Below are 24,455 nucleotides of genomic sequence, written 5' to 3'. Positions count from 1 at the left end.
TTTTGTTGTTAACTCTGATTTTATACAGGAAAAAAATTCCAATAATGAGAAATCAGAACTCCTCACAAGTTACAGGTACTATTATTAACTGGATTTAGGGAAGGAATGAAAAATAGAATTCCATACAGACCTGTGGAATGACTAGCCTACAGACACTAACTGAAATTGTGGAAAGAGATAAGATTATCTAGAAAATAGGTAAGTAAGAGTTAAAGAGGATGGGGGGAAAAAATCCCCAGGAACTAGAAACAGTTAGATAGAAGAAGAGATAATAAAAACGATGGATAAGAAACAATCAAAAGTGATGATTTAAGAAGCAAGAGAAGAGTTTTGAAAAGTGTGACAAATGCTGAGCAGAGGTTACAAGTAGAAGGAGGATGGAGAAGAGGTCCCTCAATTGACAATTAGAAATCTGATATTTATAAAAAATTTATTTACTTTCTGGACAACACCTGTACTTTTAACAACTTGATGAGATCTTTGAAAACAAAACTCCTCAAATACTTAATATTATGTGCAGGCTTAGTTGCTTCAGTTGTGTCTGACTCTCTGTGACCCTATGGACCATGGCCTGCCAGGCTCCTTTGTCCATGGTATTCTCCAAGCACGAATACTGGAGTGGGTTGCCATTTCCTTCTCCAAAGTAACATTACACTTAATTACAAAAAGCAATTCAAGTGTAAACAGGATACTGTAATTTGCCATGGTTTGTTACTGTTCAGTTAGTCATATCTGACTGACCCCATGGACTGAAGCACACCAGGCTTCTTGGTCCTTCACCCTCTCCTGGAGTTTGCTCAAACTCACGTGCATAGAGTCGATGACGTCATCCAACCATTTCATCTTCTGTTGTCCCCTTCTCCTCCTGCCCTCAATCTTTCCCAGAGTCAGTCTTTTCCAGTGAGTCAGCTCTTCGCATCAGGTGGCCAAAGTATTGGAGTTTCAGCTTCAACATCAGTCCTTCCAATGAATATTCAGGGCTGATTTCCTTTAGAACTGACTGGTTTGATTTCTTTGCTGTCCAAGGGACTCTCAAGAGTCTTCTCTAGCACCACAGTTCGAAAGCTTCAGTTTTTCAGTGCTCAGCCTTCTTTATGGTCCAGCTCTAACATCCAAACATGACTACTGGAAAAACCATACATATGACTATATGGACTTTGGTCAGCAAAGTGATGTTTCTGCTTTTTAATACACTGTCTGAAGTTCCAATCTTTGGCCACCTGACGTGAACAGCTAACTCATTGGAAAAGACCCTGATGCTGGGAAAGACGGAAGGCAGAAGGAGAAGAGGGCGACAGAGGATGAGATGGTTGGATGGCATCACCAATTCAACGGACACAAACTTGGGCAAACCTTGGGAAATGGGAGGGACAGCGAAACCTGGCATGCTGCAGTCCATGGGGTCACAAAGAGTTGGACATGACTTGGCAACTGAACAACAACTAGGTTTGTCATAGCTCTTCTTCCACACTTCTTTTAGTTTCAGAGCTACAGTCACCGTCTGCAGTGATTTTGGAGCCAAAGAAAATAAACTGTCACAGTTTCCATTTTTTTCCCCATCTATTTGCCATGAAGTGATGGGAATGTACGCCATGATCTTACTTTTTGGAATGTTGAGTTTTAAGCCAGCTTTTTCACTCCTCTTGAACATTGATTAAGGAGGCTCTTTAGTTCCTCTTCACTCTCTGCCATGAAGGTGGTATGATCTGCATATCTGAGGTTGTTGATATTTCTCCTGGCAATCTGGATTCCATCTAGTGCTTCATCCAGCCCAGCATTTTGCATGATGTACATTCTGCATATAAGTTAAATAAGCAGGCTGTACAGCTTTGACATACTCCTTTCTCAATTTTGAACCAATCCATTGTTCCATGTCTGGTTCTAAGTGTTGTTTCTTGACCTGCATACAGGTTTCTCAGGTGGTGATACCCATCTCTTTAGGAATTTTCCATATTTAGTTGTCATCCACAGTCAAAGGCTTCAGTGTAGTCAATGAAGTGGAAGTAAATGTTTTTCTGGAATTCTCCTGCCTTTTCTATGATCCAGAGTATGCTGGCAATTTGATCTATGGTTCCTTTCCCTTTTCTAAATCCAGCCTGTACATCTGGATGTTTTTGGTTCATGTACTACTGAAGCCTGGCTTGAAGGATTTTGAGCATTACCCTGCTAGCCTGTGAAATGAGCACAACTGCAGAGTAGTTTGAGCATTCTTTGGTATTGTCTTTCTTTGGGATTGGAATGAAAACTGACCTTTTCCAGTCCTGTGGCCACTGCTAAGTTTTTCAAATTTCCTGGCATATTGAGTGCAGCACTTTCACAGCATTATCTTTTAGGATTTGAAATAGCTCAGATGGAATTCCATCACCTCCATTAGCTGCTTGTAGTGAGGCTTCCTAAAGCCCACTTGACTTCACACTCCAGGGTTTCTCACTCAAAATTTGTGACCACATCATCATGGTTATTTGGGTTGTTGAGACTTTTTCTTGTCATGGTTACACCTTAATAAATAAAGTCTAAGCATCTTTGTGTCAGCTGAAATGAGATGAATTAGACAACAATCCTTTGAGTACTGTACACACTATTTTACTAAAAAAGAATGTTTTGCCCTTACATCTCACAAATTTCATTTTTCAGTAAGTATTCATTAAACAAGGATAGGAATATTCTAATTTCCAGTGTAGATGGATAGAAAAGAACCTAGTTTACTGGTCTTCCAAGTACAAATAAATTTAGTTTAACAAAGATATGGCTTATATAATGTCACAGCAAAAAAATTAATTTTTATATCTTTTCTAAAAATTTTATTAAGAAAATATTTTAAATATATGAAAAACCTGAAAGAAATATACACATATATCCAACATCTGGAATCTAAATTATACACTGTACTATGTTTATTTCTCACACATCTGTCCATCACTGTATTAATCCAAGTTGTTGTTGTTGTGTTAGTTGCTCAGTCGTGTTCAACTCTTTGTGACCCCATGGACTGTAGCTCCTCTGTCCATGAAATTCTCCACGCAAGGACACTGGAGTGGGTTGCCATGCCCTTCTCTAGAGGATCTTCCCAACCCAGGGATCAAACCTAGGTCTCCTGCATTGCAGGCCGATTCTTAACCATCTGAGCTACCAATGCTGTGCATTCGTGAATCTATCTTATTTGTTGATGTATTTCAAAAGAAGTTGCAGTACTGAACCTTCACTCCAAACAGTTTAATGTGTAAATTATCAACTATAGTTCAATATTATTTATGGTTCTTTTTTAAAAATAAAATTTACATATGGTGAAAGGTACAAATCTTAAGTCTACCATTCAATGTATTTTGAGAAATATATACAGTTGACCTTTGAACAACAAGGGTTTGAACTGCTTGGGTCACACTCATACATGAATATTCTACTTTTTGGAGATTTGAAACAATTTGAAAAAACTTGCAGATGAACCATGTAGCCTTAAAATATCTAAAAAAGCTAAAAATAAGGTAAGTCATGAATGCATAAAGTATATGTAGATGCTAGTCTATCCTTATACAGGCATAGGTAATATTTAACAAAATTAATAATTGTTAGTTTTCGTACTGTTTTATAACCTTGCTGTCAAACAATTACATTACTGTACTGTATGTCTCTCATAACTGAAGAAACTGCATGTTAGTGTATCATCACAGGTAAGTAGCTTTTTAAAAGGTGTAACAATGTTTCCAATACTGTAATGTAAATATGACTGTAATACTGTATGTCACAAAAATTTTATAGTGATTCAGTCATTAGTGTTTAGGCTAGGCTACCCTGAAACAATCATATCAGTTACACTGGGCTGTGATAAAGTGATATTGCTGCTTCTTTTTTATCCATGCATGAATTTTTATACCTGTAAATAAATGTGAATTTTTTTCTTCACATTATCTTTTCATTTTTTTAATAATATGAATTTTTTACTGATGTATAGTTGATTTACAATGTTGTGTTTGTGATGTATAGCAAAGTGAATATATATATTCCTTTTCATATTTTTTTCCATTACGGTTTATTGCAAGGTACTAAATACAGTTCCCTGTGCTAGAAAGTAGGTTTATCTTTTTTGTTTATCTACTTTTCATATAGTAGTTTGTATTTCCTAATCCTAAACTCCTCTAATTAATTCTCCTACCTCCTTCTTTCCCTTTGGTAACCATAAGTTTGTTTGCTACGTCTGTGAGTTTATTTCTGTTTTGTAACTAAGTTCATTTGTGCCATACTTTAGATTCTACATATAAATGATATTATTATGATATTTGTCTTTCTCTTTCTGACTTACTTCACTTAGTATGATAACCTCTAGGTCCATCTATCTTTTCATTTTGGATATCTAGCATTAGCAATACATATAACATCTACAGTGGTTTGTATCATTTAAAATACTGATGTAGGTGCATGCATGCTAAGTCGCTTCAGTTGTGTCCAACTCTTTGCGACTCCGTAACTGTAGCCTGCTAGGCTCCTCTGTTCACGGAATTCTTCGGGCAAGTATACTGGAGTAGGTTACCACTCCCTTCTCCAGGGGATCTTCCTAACACAGGGATTGAACCCGTGTCTCTTATGTCTCACTGCATTGGCAGGTAGGTTCTTTACTGCTAGCACCACATGGAAAGATGATGTAAACCTACAGTATTAATATATACAATGAAGTACTGTAAATATATTTTTTCTTATGACTTTCTTAACATTTTCTATGGATCTTCAAATCCTCTCTCCAACTTCTGTTTTCATCATCACATAACCTTCTTACAAGGACCCTTGAGATAGACCCATCTGGATAATCTTATGTCAAGACTTTTGTGAATATTTTCTCTGAGTCATTTTCTTAATATGGATATCATTGCTTTGTCAGATATGACGATGATTACTTCTCCTACTCTGCAACTTAGTTCATTTTTTTTAAATGTCTTCTAAAAGAGCAGAGGTTTTTAATATTGATGAAATCAACTTAGTAAAGCTTTATTTTATTATAGTTCCTTTCAAGAACCTATCTAGGAAATTTTGAGCTGCATCAAGTTGCAAAAACAATCATGTTTTCCACTAAAGATCTATAGTTTTACTTATTACTTGCAAGTTTTATCTTAAGTTAGTATTAGTGTATGGTATGAAATAAGGTTGAGGTTCACTTTCAAAAATATGCCCAATTTTTTTAGCACCATGTATGGAGGAAGCAACAGTTAGAACTGGACATGGAAGAACAGACTGGTTCCAAATAGGAAAAGGAGTACATCAAGGCTGTATATGGTCACCCTGCTTATTTAACTTATATGCAGAGTACATCATGAGAAACGCTGGACTGGAAGAAACACAAGCGGGAATCAAGATTGCCAGGAGAAATATCAATAACCTCAGATATGCAGATGACACTACCCTTATGGCAGAAAGTGAAGAGGAACTAAAAAGCCTCTTGATGAAAGTGAAAGAGGAGAGTGAAAAAGTTGGCTTAAAGCTCAACATTCAGAAAATGAAGATCACGGCATCTGGTCCCATCACGTCATGGGAAATAGATGGGCAAACAGTGGAAACAGTGTCAGACTTTATTTTGGGGGGCTCTAAAATCACTGCAGATGGTGATTGCAGCCATGAAATTAAAAGACGCTTATTCCTTGGAAGAAAAGTTATGACCAACCTAGATAGCATATTCAAAAGCAGAGACATTACTTTGCCGACTAAGGTCTGTCTAGTCAAGGCTATGGTTTTTCCAGTAGTCATATATGGATGTGAGAGTTGGACTGTGAAGAAGGCTGAGCACCGAAGAATTGATGCTTTTGAACTGTGGTGTTGGAGAAGACTCTTGAGAGTCCCTTGGACTGCAAGGAGATCCAACCAGTCCATTCTGAAGGAGATCAGCCCTGGGATTTCTTTGGAAGAAATGATGCTAAAGCTGAAGCTCCCGTACTTTGGCCACCTCATGTGAAGAGTTGACTCATTGGAAAAGACTCTGATGCTGGGAGGGATTGGGGGCAGGAGGAGAAGGGGATGACAGAGGATGAGATGGCTGGATGGCATCACTGACTCAGTGGATGTGAATCTGAGTGAACTCCAGGAGCTGGTGATGGACAGGGAGGCCTGGCATGCTGCGATTCATGGGGTCTCAAAGAGTCAGACACGACTGAGTGACTAAACTGAACTGATGGAACTTTCCTTTCTCCAGTTGAATGGTCTGCTGTCTTTATTAAAAATCAAATAATCAGACAAGTGTAGGTCTATTTCTTATTTCTCTATTTTATTTTGTTGCTGTATCTGTCTTTCTTTACGCCAATAGTATACCAGCTTGACACAACAGCTTTATACTAAGTCTTGAAGTCAGTTTGTGTAGGCCTTCCAATTGTGTTCCTCCCCCTGACCCGCTCACATTATTTGGGTTGTTCTAGTGTGCATATGCTCTTTGTCTCTGGGAAAGTAACTAAGAATGAAATTCCTGGATAACTGGATAGGTTGTTTGGTTTTATAAGAAAGTCTTTTTCACAAACATTGAGAATAGTCAGTCTTGCTAATTTCAGGCATTCTGGTAGGTGTGTCATGCTATTATTAAAAGCAGACTTTGAATTTTCACATAAATGGAATACTAAAATATTAAAAAAGGAACTGTGATTGGAACAACACTGAATTAATAGAATTCATGATTTTATCTTTGGATATTTTAAGAGAGTCTTCTTTAATTTTTCCTAGCAATGATTTGTATTTTGTACTGTTAAATTTATTCCTATATATTTTGTGTTTTTTGATACTATTGTAAATGAAATTGCTTTTTAAATTTTGATTTCCAATTGTTTGCTTCTAGTATATTTTCATGTAATTATCATAGCCTGTTAAATTTACTTATCAGTGTCAGTGATTGCTTTGTAATCTGAAAATATAGTCTTTCCTCTTCTTTTCTGATCTTTGTAAATTTTTTCCTATCCTCCATTAGTACACTGGCTAGGAGCTCAAATAAGTTTGACAGAAGTTATGAAAACTTCTTGCCTGAAGGCAATCCTCTAGAAATCCTTGCCTGGTTCTCTCCCTTAAAGGGAAAGCAATTGGTATTTCATTATTAGTTATATTAGCTGTATATTTTTCATAGGTATCTCTTATCAGATTGAGGAAGTTTTCTTTTATTATTAATTTATTTTAACAGTGGGACATCTGCAAAGTTACAGAGATAAAAAAGAGTATAGAACTTTCAAAATAAGGTGATATGATAAGAGTGGCAAGGCATGAAAAAGTACAAAGATAAATGAGTCTAATCATAAAAAGACATGCTAAGGAATTTGACCTTAGGCTGATTTATGTTTACAGGGGCATTAAAGCAGATGTATGGTATGGTCAAATCTATATTTTATAGAAGTTACTCAGATGCCATGAAGAAACTGAGGATAAATTTGGAAACTACTGCAGTTATCAGACACTGACCTTGGAAATTAAAAAAAGGCAAAGTTTTTCTTAAATTGGGCTGCCAACATAATACAGTCTTCATAAGAAAAGGTACCCCAGATAGAGTCAACCTCAACTTCAGCTGAAGATTAAACCCACTTTTATAAGAATGACACTATCATTTCTCACTTTTGAGTAGAAATAATGTACTGTAGTAAACATCTCAGGCAATGGTGAAATGTTAATTTGAAATATTCTCTTGGAGTCAAGGACAACACAGGAAGATGGCAAATAAGAGGGGAATAAAGAAGTAGAAATTAAAGGTCAAAGTCTGTAACACAGGGTGTGCAATGAATTTCTATCGGTCCTTCAAGACTCATTCAAATGTTATCTCCCCTCTTTGGGACTCCTCACCTCGAACAAGGAATTAACTCACAATCTCTTCTGTACTTACCAAGATCTGCCTCTCATTTGCTAATAGCACTTTAATTATCTGTTGACATGTTTGTCTCTCCCAGCAGAATAGACTAGGAATACCTACGAGCAAGAATTATTGCATGAACTCTACACTCTAGATTCTGGCATATGTAATCACTTTATTGCTGAATGAGTGAAATGAAATAGTAAAACAAATAAATAAATGAAAAGATAAAATCTATCATAGTTAGACAAATATATATTTTTTGTTCTTGAACTACTGGAATTAAGGTTAACTAATTTTTAAAATACAAAGTATTCTTTCAAAGAAAGTCACAAGTAGTATTTTAAAGAAATATAGCAAAGCAGTTTTAGAAACAGTATCAGGTTCCTGGTGCTGTCAGAAGAAAAAGCTGTGTGTGCGTTGGGGGTGTGTGTGTTGGGGGAGACTTACTTTCTGCAGTTTGCATTATTATTTCATCAAGCTCTTTTTCCAGTTTCTCATAAGTGTCTAGCCTTGCCTTATGTTCAGAATTCTGTGCTTGAAGTTCAGTAATGCGTTTTTCAGAAGAGGCTTGGAGACTATAAAATTCTTTAGTTAAAACCTAGGAGTGGAAAAAAAATGGCAAAGGCAGAATTAAATAGGTTGGCAGTTAAGATGAAAACATGAAGCAAAAAAATATTTTTTAATGATTTAGATATGAAGAGAAAGCTCAATGGAGATGACTGAAGAGGTAGAATACATTTGTTCCTAAGGAAAATAATTTGTTTTGAACTGAAAATTATGAAGCAGCTTTTTATATAAATTGAAAAAAATATAAAACTTAGGAATAGTTGTAGGAGTACCACTGGCATTTGCTTGTTAGAATTCAAAAAATGCAATAATGCTATACTCCTCACCTAGGTGGAGATTCTTTATCTAGTGATCACAGATATTTGAGAAAGACTTGCAAAGCTGTGTGCAAAAATTACATACTCGTAATGAGTCCTTCAGTTTTCTACCACAGACTGTTTCATTTACCCAGACCATGGTTTTAGTTAAGATTTTTGGTTTGCTGAACAATCATAAATTCAAAGCAGCAAATCAAAATGTAAATGTGAAGTGCTACTTGGAACAGTACCAGAAAATGCCTTTGTATAGAAAGAAAGGATAACAAATTTATTAAAAAGACATATAAAAGACACGGAAATTGGAGTTATTTTAAGTAGAAGAAAAAAGCCTATATTTTCCTATGGTAACTTGCTGAAGAAATCACTAGGGTGACAATGAATTCACCAAGAAGGAGACATTTCTAGTGACAAAGGAATGCTTTAATGCTTACATTAAATTGCAACTATCTAGAAAGTTTACTTACTAGTACAGACTAAATTATGGGGTGGTATTATACTTACTTCTTAACACAGCATAAGGAATGCAGTATTTCCTGAGAAGCAATTGAATATTATAGTAAGAATATGGTTTGGAGCCAGAAAGATTTGAATTTCAATCCTGGCTTTGACACTTACTCATTGTGATCATAGGTAATTATTCTTTCTAGGCCTACCTCAGTGTGTTGTTGGAAGCATTAAATGAGAGGATAAATTCACAGTGTTTAGCAGAGTGACTAGAATATAGTAAAAGTGCTGAAAAAATACTATTACCACTGCAGGGAATACAAGTATGAGTACTCTGTATTAAATGGCTCATAAAGATGAGATGTACTGCTTTGCTGCTGCTGCTGCTGCTAAGTCGCTTCAGTCATGGCCAACTCTGTGCGACCCCATAGACGGCAGCCCACCAGGCTCCTCCGTCCCTGGGACTGTCCAGGCAAGAATACTGGAGTGGGATGCCATTTCTTTCTCCAGATATATTAATTATCCTGAATTCTCTATTATTAAGCAATTTTGAAGAAAAGTTATTTTCTCTAATGACATAAAGTTTACCTTAACAAATGTATGTGACTGCTTCCTGCAATAGGGAGAAAGAAGATATGGAAGATTTATTTACAGCTTTTAACAAGCAGAAATTTTGATTTAATTTAATCTATTTCATCTCATTTTCTTAAATTATTTCCATCCAAACTCTCTCCCAACTCCAAATAAACTAATAATCACCCCCTACCCTCTAAATACATTCCTTTGGAAGATGGAAAAAGAGTAACACGGGAGTTATATTTGTAGGATGAGCTGTAGTGTACTTGATTGGATCAGATAAAGAAAATTCCTGTTGTAGCATTAATTCTTGCTGGTTGGAAATGCTTTCTAGAGAATTTATTATAACAAAATCACTGCACAGTGAAACAATCTGGGGTTTTCAGAGAGTTCACTAAGTTGGGATGTAATTCATTAAGAATCTGGTCTCCAGTGACACATTAATGCCTTTGTCAGTAGAAAGGCTCAGTAAGGACAGTGTTAAATGGTGGTTCTCACAGCAGGGCTGATAACCTTTCATCTGTATCTCACTTTCCCAACAAAACTACGAAAGAAAAACTGCAGAAATGGATATCTGAAGAGACAAAGAACTAGAATGCTGCAGACGACATATTTCATAAAATACTATTTTAAGAGGAGACTGAAAAGTAGTATTAAATTGAAAGATACAATTTAAAATTCTCATTCATGACAGAAAGAAGAGAGGGCCAGAAACTTTTGACTTGGGGTACCTTTCAATACCTCTGGTACACCACGGTAGAGAATTCTCTTTTATCATGGGTTTGTCTAAGTGGCTGATGTGAATAAATTTATTACAGTTTCTGAAAAGCCACTGAAGAACATGATTACTAGACCTATGGAAGGCTATTACATTAAAGATTCTTTAGGGAAAAACCAATCTATGAACATCTGAGTTTAATCATGAATGCAAAAAATAGGTCAACTGCTTTTAAGAATCCATTAAATATCAAACTCGCATAGTGGATATTTCCTTCCTTTAAATAACAGAATGATAATAAAGTTATATAAAATTATATACATAACATACATAAAATGAATGAAAACACAAACTTAAAGGTCAATAATTGCTCTAAAAAGAGACAAAAATATAAAGTCAGTGTTTTTTTTTTTTAACGTAAATTTTGCCATTTATTTACTTGTGTCTGTGCTAGGTCTTGTTGCTACATGAGGGCTTTCTCTAGTTGTGGTGAGTGGGGGCTACACTCTAGTTGCTGTGTGTGGGCTTCTTATTGCGGTGATTTCTTTTGTTGCAGAGCACAGGCTCTAGGTGTACGTGGGCTCAGTAGCTGTGGAATGGGCTTAGCTGCCCCACAGAATGTGGGATCTTCCTGAACCAGGGAGCGAACTTGTGTTCTCTGCACTGGCAGGTGGATTCTTAACCACCTGAACCACCAAGAAAGTTCCAAAGCCAGTTTTTGGAAAGCTTTTGGAAACTGATAATTAAGGAAAAAAATAAAACAGACCATCCTTAAGGCATAAATCAATGAGAATATTGGGTAAAAGCCATCAAAAAGTACATAATTATAGTAATCTTTACCCTTCACAATATTATTTCTCTCTGAATTCTTATAAATGGGGCTTGCCTGGTAGCTTAACTGGTAAAGAATCTGCCTGCAATGCAGGAGACGCAGTTCAATTCCTGGGTCAGGAAGACCCCAGAGAAGATATAGGCTATCCACTCTAGTACTCTTGGGCTTCCCTGGTGGCTCAGATGGTAAAGAATCCACCTGCAATGTGGGAGACCTGGGTTTGATCCCTGGGTTGGGAAGATGCCCTGAGGGCATGGCAATCCATTCTAGTATTCTTGCCTGGAGAATCCCCATAGACAGAGGAGCCTGGTGGGCTACGGCCCATGCGGTCGCAAAGAGTCAGAAACGACTGATTGACTAAGCATAGCACAGCATCAAACCATTCATTCACTCATTAAATATTTACTGAGCATCCACTATGAGTGAGGTGCTGTGTTAGGCACTGATGACAATAGTAAGTAAATAGTCCCTGTCCTCTCAAAGATCCTAGTGTAACAGAATAGAAACTGTAAAGAAATTCCCCTAACGTCTCAGTTTTATCAACTCAAGTTTTTACAATCATAGTATTTTTCACAAAGGTGTTTCTCCATGTAAGGCCTCTCTCTACACAAGAGAGCTCAATAATTACTAGTCACGTGCATCCACAGACTAAGTGGGTAGTGCTATGGAAAACTGGTTTTCATATTGCAAGTTGCAACCTTTAGGAGGTCATGAAATCAGTTTTGACTACAACCAGCTAAAAACAATAACATAGAATGGTTAAAACACCATCGCTGTGTGTTGTAAAGTATCAGTTAATGAAATGTTGGTTTCAGTACACAGAGAGGGCAAGTGGCTTTCTACTTTCCTAAATATAACCCCTCACTCTCCCCAAACACATCCATAAGCACAGCCATCTGATGTGGAAAGAAAAAGAAATGGCTAGGAATTACAAAACTTAAACCATAAAAAATTTGCAGATGACGAACACCAAAGCAGAGCTAATCTAATCTAAAATGTGTGGGAGAGTCGCCTGTAGCAGATTGTGACTACAGCAGTTTCCCAAAGAAGGTACCTGAAAAAGTTTTAAATGCAGAACACTGGTTTATTCAGAAGTAGGTATCATCTATAGTTTTTACTCATGTTTCTTTAAATATGTGCTATTTAACACTGTCTTTATGTTTTTCCCTAAGGCTTTATTTTCTGTAAGACTCTTTACTTTGTTATTTTTTTAAAAAATATTTATTTATTTATTTTGGTTGCCCTGGGTCTTAGTTGGGGCACGTGGGATCTTTGTTAAACCATGCAGATCTTTCTTTGTGGTGCACGGACTCTCTAGCTGTGTTGCATGGGCTCCAGTGCACAAGGACTAGATGGCTGCGGTGTGTGGGCTTAGTTGCTCCGTGGTATGTGGTACCTTAGTCCTCCAACCAGGGATCTAACACGTGTCCCCCTTGAACTCTGAGGTGGATTCTTAACCACTGGATGACCAGGGAAGTTCCTTTTGTTTTGTTAATCTTAATTTTACTTATCTGAGTAAATACACTTTTCCAAAATGTAGTCTCTGAAAGTTTATTGTAATGAATACTTACATCATTAATTAATCATGCTAGTGATATTATTAAGCTTCCCTGGTGGCTCAGACAGTAAAGAGTCTGCCTGCAGTGCGAGAGACCTGGGTTCTATCCCTGGGTCAGGAAGATCCCCTGGAGAAGGAAATGGCAATCCACTCCAGTATTCTTGCCTGGAAAATCCCATGGATGGAGGAGCCTGGCGTGCTGCAGTACATGGGGTTGCAAAGAGTCAGATACGACTGAGAGGCTTCACTTTAGTGATATTATTGCATCTTTCATTCAGCATTTTAAAGAAGCATTTCCTTGATTCTAAAATATTGAAGGACATGATTGCACATAATCATACAATGTATGAATACAGCAAAATTTATAATTTTAACATACTAATCAAAAACTGTTTAATTATCTATTGTTGGGACATTTAAGATACTTCCAGTTTTTATGATAATAAATAATGCTGTGATATACACAAAGAACATAAAACCTTACTTGTTCTCAACAAGCACCTCATTGTTCCTTTAACTAAAATTACTGGATCAATTTTTTAAGGACTTTAACACAAATTACCATATCATTCTCTAGAAGGGATGGTCCATTTTCTACTTAAATGAGATTTCCCATTTAAGGGGACTTCTGCCAACACTTTAAAAACAACAAACAGACCTATGGCAATTTGCATTTCTTTTCTTAGAGGCTGTCCATTACTTCTTTTCACCTTTTTATCTAAAAGAGGAAGATACATTCTCTTGATAAGAGATCTTTAAAAATTAAAGACACGGCTCCTTCTCATACATAACACAATATTATTTATAAAGCTCAATATGATATATGGACTTCCCTGGTGGTCCAGTGGTTAACAATCTGCCTGCCAATGGAGGGGATACGGGTTCAATCCCTGGTCCAGGGAGATTCCACATGCTGTGGGGCAACTGTGCGCCACAGCTACTGAGCCCAAGTGCCACAATGGCCTCAGTTCGCCCCAACTAGAAGAAAGCCAGTGTGCAGCAACAGAGACCAAGCACAACCAAAATTAAATGAAAAAGAAAATTATTTTTTTAAAAAGCTGAATATAATACAGACCTTATGCTTACAGAGCTTACATTCTGTGTTAATTTTAAAACAAAAGCTTGTATATGTACCTCCAATTTTTTCTGGTATTTTTCACATTCCAACTGACACTGTGTGAGATTTCTTGCAGTCTCCTCTTGTAGAAGTTGAGCACGCTCACTTTCAAAAGATTTTATTTTACTTTGATGGAGAAATTCTGTTACTTTGCTTTCTGCACTAAGTTGTAGTTCTCTGTACCTGAAAAAAGAAAACAATTATGAAACAATAAAGGAATCTCAATTTATAGAAACATAAGCAGTACTTCTACCTGTTCAATATCCCTATATTATCATTCAGTTAATAACTTTTATTTATTCACCAAAGCTTTTGTAAATAATTTAGATGGTCATGTGTATGGAAATATGCTAAGTCCGGGGAAACAAAACATACTGATTAAACTTCCTCTACTGCTCTCTTATTTTCATTCTTCCCATTCCAAAATAGTTATTACCTATTATTATTATTTTGTGAGATAAGACATTTAAAATAAAAATGGTAAGAACAAGGTTCAGTTATTACTTAAAATGACTTAATTTCCATATATTTCATAGGCTTTCTTAGATCTATAGCATTGTTTCCAACCTTGCTATTTCATTCTAAGTCTAAATAATATTAAATGGAGAAGAATGGCACGAAATATATGCATTAACTTGCAATTCCTGAGACATATATAAAATAAAATTTTAAGCTAGTAAATATATATTTGATTTTTATAAGAATACATAATGTACATATTACAAAGATAAATATATAACAATAAGCAGTCTATTACAACACAGATAAGAAACATTCTCTTCATTCCATAGGTATAACTAGTAATAAAAACATTTCCATTTAACATATAAATCACTGCATACTGTAGATCTGAAAATGCTTCAAGTTGACTATGTTCTAACAGAAAGCAAAACAAAGACATAGTATGCCTTTTCAGGGAGTTATTATGAACCCAGTATAATGCTAGATGTTCCTAAAATTTGATTTTTTCAAATATTTATTGAGCTAGTCACCATGCCAGGCAAATATGTGTACAGTGGAAGACAATTTTTTTTCCCCTTTGAAGAACTTATGTTTTGGGAATTCCCTCGTGGTCTAGTGGTTAGGATTCAGCATTTTCATTGCCAGGGCCGGTCTTCAGTCCCTGGTCCAGGAACTGAGACCCTGGTTGGGGAACTGAGATCCCACAAGCTGCGTGGTGTGCCCCACCCCCCCCCAAAAAAAGAACTTAGCTTTCTGGGGAAGAGATGCAAATAAATATGAAAATTCAATAGAACAAGATAAGCGCTTCAATAAGGTAAACCCTAGGTTTGATGGGTACATACAGGAAGAAGAATTAACTCTTTGTGTAGATGTGTGTTTGAGTACACAGCAGGAAGAAGTCCAAGGTGGAAGTTCTTTAGAAGTAGAAACAAGAGTATATGTAGGCCAGAGAAACAGAGAGTATAGTCTGTTTTATCCACGGCATCTCATTTAATCCCACAACTCTATTAGGTATTTTGCAGATGAGAAACCAGAGGTTCAGAGATTAATTCATTTCTTCAAGAGGAAGAAGTTCCTGGTAGATTTCAGTCGGGGTCTCAAATCCAGCTATGTTTGACTCCAAAGTAATGATCTTTCCACTATTACATAAGAATCTTAGCTGATATTTTTGAAGTCAGATAAACTTTCAAACGTGTTTTAAAGGAAGTCGCTTCACTCTTGTGACAAGAACGTTTAAAATATAATCAGAGAAGACAGGCATTAGATTCTTGCTACAGGCTACTTCTCTCTTGGTACTCTTGAATCTTTCTTTATTTTCAAGTATGTCACATTCAGAGTGGTGGAAGCTCCATTCAGGCTTATCGGGACACATCAATCACTTAATACACACCAAGGCTTTAAGGTGAACGTCAGCTTAACTGTGTTTAACTTTTTGGGAAGTCCGGACATTAATTATATACATATATAAAAGAATAGCTAGGTCATATGGTCACTCAGGTTTCAAGTTTTTTCAGGAACTGACAAACTGCTTTCAGTGTAGCAATTATGAGGGTGGTAAGTCCTCCATATTCTTATCAAAACTTCTCATTGTCTCTTTGATTACAGCCATCGTCATGGATGTGAAGCAGTAAAACAATTACTTTAGTCAAAAATTTATTAATTAAACAACTTACTGACATGAAAGTGCCCTGAATTCCCTGAGGTAAATTGTCTTATAAAATATAAATGTATAAAACATGTGAAATCCATACCTATTTGTCTAAACTATTGGGCATACTAGATCTTATTACTTAAATAAACAGTAAGTCACTTGGAATGTGATATTTATCTTTAAAAGAGTTTGTTCTGAAAAAATTAAAATGCAAAGTTTGCCTTTTTACGATCCAGGACATTGTGAGTAATTCTGAGGTCAACTTCAAACAGGAAATGAAAGACTTAGCTTTTAGATTACACCTGCTCTTCTTATTCATTATGTGGCATTTGAAAGTTTCTTTTAGCACTATTAACCTTCCCATTTTACTACACAGTTAAGTACAATAGTGATTACCTAAAAATTTGAGGATATTTTTAAGTTTAATAAAATGACACTTACATGAACCAAATGATAATTCTAAAGGACTCATCTATTCTCATGTCGTTTACACAGTAAAGGAAAATCTGCCTCAAATCATTATGCCTTTGTAATAATAGTTATTATTTTAACTTAAGTTGAACTGTGAAAACGCTTTAGAAACATTACCGCTGCAAAGGCAGTTTCAGTGTGAGGAAGCGATGGCGACCAGGGTACAGGCTGACAATTCAGCTAATTTCCTCCTATTTGTTTTGCTAATATAACCTGTCACATTTTACGCGGTTGACTCAGACTTCTCATCTTCTCTTCTTAATGTGAAATTTTTATTTGAATGAAGGTAATATTCATATGTTCGCAAGTTTATGTTTGACATTCTAATTCAGCGTAGTAACCTTAAGAGGTCACATTTCTTACAAAGTTTATCAGCATCTCCAGCTATAGTCACCCCAGGTCCCTAGTTTGACTAGATTAGTCTTTACATTAGCTGGGTTTTTAGTTTGCATAAGACTTACTCATAAATCACACACTACTTTAAAAATAGTACTATAAAGACCTAGAATGAACTGTTTGCTCTTAAGGAATAGTCACTACAACAGACTTTAAGCTGGACAACCAAGGAGAATTTCACCTGTGAAAAGGTGAAAATGAGCAATTAGACAGGGAACAACAGAGTTAACCCATAAGAAATGCTCTCAGCTACAGTGAATAAACTCCAAGCAGCATTGCAATGCTGAGAAATAACTGCAGGAGAGACATCAACATAGAATTCTGTCCTCAGAAACAGGAGAGTACATTTGAACAAAAGCACTAGATAAAACACTAAATAACAACAGATCTGCGTAACAATATTTACATCAGCAGTCTACATATATACTATGGTGAAAGTTTGCTCATTATACTCTGATGTATTAAGCCAAGCAATGTCTGTTTACTCCCATTTCTATCAACAAGGTTATCACGGGTAAGAAGGTCAAAAGTGAAAATGTTAGTCACTCGGTCGTGTCCAACTCTGCCCTCTGTCCATGGAATTCTCCAGGCAAGAATACTGGAGGGGGTAGCCATTCCCTTCTCCAGGGGATTTTCCTGATCCAGGGATCAAACCCAGTCTTCCACATAGCAGGCAGATTCTTTACCATCTGAGCAATCAGGGAGGCCCAAGAAAGTCAAAGACTGCTATAATTATTAATCTAGTTTTTACTCCAATGAGTAACAGCAGCTGATCTTTGAATTTTTATCCACATAATGTTCATGGCTTCTCAAATATTAAAAGTAGATATGGGACCTCTCTGGCAGTCAGTGGTTAAGACTTCATGCTTCCAATGCGGGGGCATCGGTTTGATCTCTGGTCAGGGAACTAAGATCTCACATCTCCAGTGATAAGGTTCCTGTAGTTACCAGGACCGATAAGTCGTCCTTCCATTAAGAAATCCTGAGTGCTGGTCCAATTTAGAAGTAAGGCAGTGAAGCAGCTGAGGCAATGCACATACAAGGAGGACTGGTAAAAGAAGCTAAGCAAAGTCACAGGATTCCCAGTTATAGGCAAGTGTCCAGGGAGGGATTTTTAGTAGCTGGGCATCAGTTAGATCAAGTTTTGAGAGGAACTCTGGGTCAATACAGAGAAAATACTTGGGAGGTTTATAAGAATACACGGGAGCAGGAAGTCATGGTTGAACCACTAAATCCTCTGTGTGGGGAAGAGAAATTAATTTTAAACTCCACAAACAAATGGAGCACAGGCTGCTAATGAACTTTCTACATGTGAAAAAACAAAAAGAAAACCAAAAAAAGAAAAGTGCTCAGAAACAGAGATGGGCCTGAAACTTCAGATAGGGATTACACTGTGGGAAACTGGATTAGACAGGGACAGAGGCTGTCATCTCTGATTACTGAGAATCAATTTTGTTTACACGGGTGGGACATCAATCTCATTTTACTCTGGTGTTTCAGGCCCCTCCTTCTTATTCTTTCAACAGGCTTCACTGAGTTGATGTTCAGTTTCCTTTGAAGTATTCATTTTGGTTGAGCTGATAACTAATCTGTACCTTTACTTTCTGTGCCTCCTATGGGGATAAAACTGATATCCATTCTGTTTAGAGAGAATTTTGGTTGTGCTTCTAGACCTGTTCCACTTGTATTACTAGCCCTGAACCACATGCTGAAAATGCTCTGGATGAGTCACTGACAGTTAACCAAGCCTTCCGAATCATTCTGCTAATTAAGAATTGAGGAAAAACACACACACACAAACCTGTTCGTTTGGATTTTCTGCTTCTGTGAACTGAGAAAAAGCTAATTATCTTAGGTTAAAGATACTAAACCACTGACTTTTAAATTATCCCTAAAGGTTTTCTTGCTCTCAATAGTATCTATCTGTATATCTATATTTATAGATCTGTATCTAATCTTGTATTAACTAGTATTATTTGTTGTTGGTGTTCAGTCACTAAGTTTCGTCCGACTCCTTGTCACCCTGTGGACTGCAGCATGCCAAGCTTCCCTGTACCTCACTATCTCCCAGACTCTGCGCAAACTCATGTCCATTGAGTCACTGATGCCATCCAACCATCTTGTCCTCTGATGTCCCCTTCTCCTCCTGCCCTCAATCTTTCCCAGCATCAGGGTCTTTTCCAATGAGTTGGCTCTTCATATCAGGTGAACAAAGTATTGGAGCTTTAGCATCAGTCCTTCCAAGGATATGCATTTAAATATGTAGTATTATATCAATTACATATTTAAAGCATGAGTATGGAGTAAGCTTTTTATTTTCTCTTTCAAATAGGCTGTTTTATATAGGATTAACTTTCTGTTAACCAGAATATTTCCTTTTGTGTGTGTGTGGCCACATGGCATGCAGGATCTGAGTTCCCTGACCAGGGACTGAACCTATGTCCCTACAATGGAAGCATGGAGTTTTAACCACTGGACCACCAGGGAGGTCCCAACCAGAATATTTCATTCCACAACATCTAATTCATTTAAAAATATTTACTGTCTATCTAAGTGTGCCAGGTTCTATTAGGATACCAGAGAAGCACAAATTGCATTACTACTCTAAGGAACTCACATTATAATGATGTGAGGAAGGCAAACAAATGTAAAGCGATATGGTAATAAATAATAATAATAATAATAGAGTAGGGACTATGCCAAAGCCTTTGACTGTGTGGATCACAATAAACTGTGGAAAGTTCTTCAAGAGATGGGAATATCAGACCACTTAATCTGCCTCTTGAGAAATCTGTATGCAGGTCAGGAAGCAACAGTTAGAACTGGACATGGAACAACAGACTGGTTCCAAATAGGAAAAGGAGTACGTCAAGGCTGTATATTGTCACCCTGCTTATTTAACTTCTATGCAGAATACATCATGAGAAACGCTGGACTGGAAGAAACACAAGCTGGAATCAAGATTGCTGGGAGAAATATCAATAACCTTAGATATGCAAATGACACCACCCTTATGGCAGAAACTGAAGAGGAACTAAAAAGCCTCTTGAGGAAAGTGAAAGAGGAGAGCGAAACAGTTGGCTTAAAGCTCAACATTCGGAAAATGAAGATCATGGCATCTGGTCCCATCACTTCATGGGAAATAGATGGGGAAACAGTGTAAACAGTGTCAGACTTTATTTTTTGGGGCTCTAAAATCACTGCAGATGGTGACTGCAGCCATGAAATTAAAAGACGCTTACTCCTTGGAAGAAAAGTTATGACCAACTTAGTATATTCAAAAGCAGAGACATTACTTTGCTGACTAAGTTCCGTCTAGTCAAGGCTATGGTTTTTCCTGTGGTCATGTATGGATGTGAGAGTTGGACTGTGAAGAAGGCTGAGTGCCAAAGAATTGATGCTTTTGAACTGTGGTGTTGGAGAAGACTCTTGAGAGTCCCTTGGACTGCAAGGAGATCCAACCAGTCCATTCTGAAGGAGATCAGCCCTGGGATTTCTTTGGAAGGAATGATGCTGAAGCTGAAGCTCCAGTACTTTGGCCACCTCATGTGAAGAATTGACTCATTGGAAAAGACTCTGATGCTGGGAGGGATTGGGGGCAGGAGGAGAAGGGGACGACCAAGGATGAGATGGCTGGATGGCATCACGGACTCGATGGACATGAGTCTGAGTGAACTCCGGGAGATGGTGATGAACAGGCAGGCCTGGCGTGCTGCGATTCATGGGGTCGCAAAGAGTCAGGCACGACTGAGTGACTGAACTGAACTGAACTGAGGGGAAATACAAAGATGTCAGTGATGGTGTTACTTTAAAGGGGTTGGGCAGAGAAGGTGGTATTTGAGCAAAGACATGTATATATACCAAGAGTTTACCAAAACCTGTATTTCAGAACTAAAGTAAGTGATTAATAAAAAAAATATATACTGGCCATGCATCATATTCAAGACTTTAAAAGAATAAAGACTTTTACTTTTTAAAGAAGAGATACAATGTCAAACATATGAAGACAACAGAAGTCCATCACAATGATTTGAAACTTGGTATCTTAAACCAGTAGTTAAAATTACCTACTCAAACCATACTAATGGATTTACTAGACAGTCTCAGCTATACAAATTGTAAATAAAACAAAGAGAATTAAATTGTTAACAAATGCACCAATGACATCAGGATAAGTGCTACTACTTCATAGGGCTGGGAATAGACACTTATGTAAACAAACAATTTGATCACTGTTTAAGAAATACTTTGGATTTACTTTTATTCTGAGATAATCTATAAGCCACATGAGAAATGTCTTCTCATCATTTATTCAAAATGGCTTTACAATTTTTGTGTTGATTATACAAATAATAGATTTATCATAGAATTTTAGCTAAATGGAAAACAAAAAATGTCAATCATAAGCTTATAATGATAACTACTGTTTATATTTTCATATAGCTCTTTCTTCTCTGCACAAGTAAATATTTTCAAGGTTTTAATTTTTTTAATTAATTTTTTTATTGAAGGATAATTGCTTTATAGAATTTTGTTGTTTGCTGTCAAACCTCAACATGAATCAGCCATAGGTATATATATACCCCCTCCCTTTTGAAACTCCCTCCCATCTCCCTCCCCAACCCACACTCTAGGTTGATATAGAGCCCCTGTTTGAGTTTCCTGATCCATACAGCAAATTCCCATTGGCTACCTATTTTACATATGGTAATGTAAATTTCCATGTTACCCTCTTCAAGCATCTCACCCTCTGCTCCAATTTCCCCATGCCCATAAGTCTATTCTCTATGTCTGTTTCTCCATGGCTGCCCTGTAAATGAGTTCTTCAGTACCATTCATCCAGATTCCGTATTTTTGTGTTAGAATACAATATTTAACTTTCTCTTTCTAACTCACGTCACTCTGTATAATAAGCTCTAGGTTCATCCACCTCATCAGAACTGCCACAAATGTGTTCCTTTTTATGGCTGAGTAATATTCCATTGTGTATATGTACCACTACTTTTTCACCCATTCATCTCCCGATGGACATCTAGGTTGCTTCCATGTTCTAGCTATTGTAAATAGCTAGCAACAAACAATGGGATACATGTATCTTTTTCAATTTTGGTTTCCTCAGGGTATATGCCTAGGAGTTGGATTGCTGGGTCATATGGTGGTTTTATTCCTGTTTTTTTTTAAAAGAATCTCCATACTGTCTTTCATAGTGGCTATATCAATTTACATTCCCACCAACAGTGTAAGAGCAGTCCCTTTTCTCCACACTGTCTCCAGCATTTATTGTTTGTAGACTTTTTGATGATGGCCATTCTGACTGGTATGAGGTGATATTTCATTGTACTTTTGATTTGCATTTCTCTAATAATAAGTGATGCTGAGCATCTTTTCATGTGTTTGTTAGCCATCTGTATGTCTTCTTTAGAGAAATGTCTGTTTAGGGACTTTTCTCACTTTTTGATTGGGTTGTTTTTTTGGCATTGAGTTGTATGAGCTGCTTGTATATTTTGGAAATTAATTTTTGTCAGTTGTTTCATTTGCTATTATTTCTTCCATTCTGAGGGTTGTCTTTTCAACTTGCTTATAGTTTCCTTTGCTGTGCAAAAGCTTTTAAGTTTAATCAGGTCCCACTTGCTTACTTTCGTTTTTATTTCTGTTACTCTAGGAGGTGGGTCATAGAGGATCTTGCTTTGATTCATGTCAAAGTGTTTTGCCTATGTTTTCCTCAAAGAGTTTTGTAGTTTCTGGTGTTACATTTAGGTCTTTAATGCATCTTGAGTTTATCTTTGTGTATGGTGTTAGGAAGTATTCTAATTTCATTCCTTTGCGTGTAGCTGTCCAATTTTCCCAGCACCATTTATTGAAGAGGCTGTCTTTGCCCTACTGTATATTCTTGCCTCCTTTGTCAAAAATTAAGGTATCTGTAAGTGCATGGGTTTACTTCTGGGCTTTCTATCTGTTCCATTGGTCTAAATTTCTGTTTTGGTGCCAGGACCATACTGTCTTGATGACTGTATCTTTGTAGTATAATCGGAAATCAGGAAGGTTGATTCTTCCAGCTCCATTCTTCTTTCTTAAGACTACTTTGGCTATTTGGGGTCTTTTGTGTTTCCATATGAATTGTGAAATTTTTGTTCTAGTTCTGTGAAAAATGCCATTGGTAACTTGATAGGGATTGCATTGAAACTGAATATTGTGTTTGGTAGTATAGTCATTTTCACAATATTGTTGTGAAAATGCCAGAAAAACAAACAACCCAATCAAAAAGTGGGAAAAAGACCTAAACAGACATTTCTCCACTGTTCCTACCCAGGAACATGGTATATCTCTCCATCTATTTATGACATCATTGATTTCTTTCATTAGTGTCTTATAATTTTCTGTGTACAGTTCTTTTGTATCCTTAGGTAAGTTTATTCCTAGATATTTTATTCTTTTTGCTGCAATGGTGAATGGGATTGATTCCTTAATTTCTCTTTCTGATTTTTCATTGTTAGTATATAAAAATGCAAGTGATTTCTGTGTATTGATTTTGTATCCTGCAACATTGCTAAATTCACTGATTAGCTCTACTAAGTTTTTGCTACTTAGGGCTTTCTATGTACAGTATTGTGTCATCTGCTAACAGTAAGAGCTGTACTTCTTCTTTTCTGATCTGGATTCCTTTTATTTCTTTTTCTTCTCTGATTGCTATAGCTAGGACTTCTAAAACTATGTTGAATAATAGTGGTGAAACTGGGCATCCTTGTCTTGTTCCTGATCTTATGGGAAGTGCCTTCAGTTTTTCATCATTGAGAATAATGTTTGCTGTAGTCTTATCCTATATGGCTTTTACTGTGTTGAGGTAGGCTATGCCCAGTTTTTGAAGTTTTCATCATAAATGGGTGCTGAATTTTGTCAAAGGCTTTTTCTGTATCTATTGAGATTGTCATATGGTTTTTGTCTTTCAATTTGTTAACATGGTGTATCACATTGATTGATTTGTGTATATTGAAGAATCCTTGCATTTCTGGAATAAACCCAACTTGATCATGGTGTTTGAGCTTTTTGATGTGTTCCTGAAATCTGTTTGCTAAATTTTGTTAAGGATTTTTGCATCTATGTTCATCAGTGATATTGGCCTGTAGTTTTCTTTTTTTGTGTCTGGTTTTGGTATCAGGGTGATGCTGGCCTCATAGAATGAGTTTGGACATATTCCTTCATCTGCAATTTTTTGAAAGAGTTTTAGAAGGATAGGCATTAGGTCTTCTCTAAATGTTTGATAAAATTCTTTTGTGAAACCATCTGGTCCTGGGCTTTTGTTTTTTGGAGATTTTTGATCACAGCTTCAATTTCACTGCTTGTAATTGGGTTGTTCATAATTTCTATTTCTTCTTAGTTCAGTCTTGGCAGATTGAACTTTTCTAAGAATCTGTCCATTTCTTCAGGTTATCCACTTTATTTCCATATAACTGTTCAGAAAAGTCTCTTAAATTCCTCTGCACTTCTGCATTGTCTTTTGTAACCTCTCCTTTTTATTTCTAATTTTGTTGATTTGATTCTTCTCTCTTT

At 36.6% G+C, this 24,455-nt stretch overlaps 1 protein-coding gene across 3 annotated transcripts in view; it reads right to left on the bottom strand.

The window, feature by feature from the left end:
- PIBF1 (progesterone immunomodulatory binding factor 1) overlaps positions 1-24,455 on the bottom strand; it is a 231,424-nt gene that overhangs the window by 89,339 nt on the left and 117,630 nt on the right. For all 3 annotated transcript variants that reach the window (XR_005725642.1, XM_040266864.1, XM_040266865.1), the window contains 2 exons: positions 13,945-14,110; positions 8,246-8,396 (listed from right to left, as the gene is read on the bottom strand). Coding sequence is in view for 2 of the 3 variants with exons in the window: in XM_040266864.1 (XP_040122798.1) it covers positions 8,246-8,396; positions 13,945-14,110 (317 nt within the window). In the remaining variant the exon portion in view is untranslated. The remainder of the gene's footprint in view (positions 1-8,245; positions 8,397-13,944; positions 14,111-24,455) is intronic.

This window comes from Oryx dammah, unplaced genomic scaffold (genome assembly GCF_014754425.2).
Source record: "Oryx dammah isolate SB20612 unplaced genomic scaffold, SCBI_Odam_1.1 HiC_scaffold_24, whole genome shotgun sequence".
Taxonomy (NCBI): domain Eukaryota; kingdom Metazoa; phylum Chordata; class Mammalia; order Artiodactyla; family Bovidae; genus Oryx; species Oryx dammah.
This window is presented reverse-complemented; position numbering and strand designations above follow the sequence as displayed.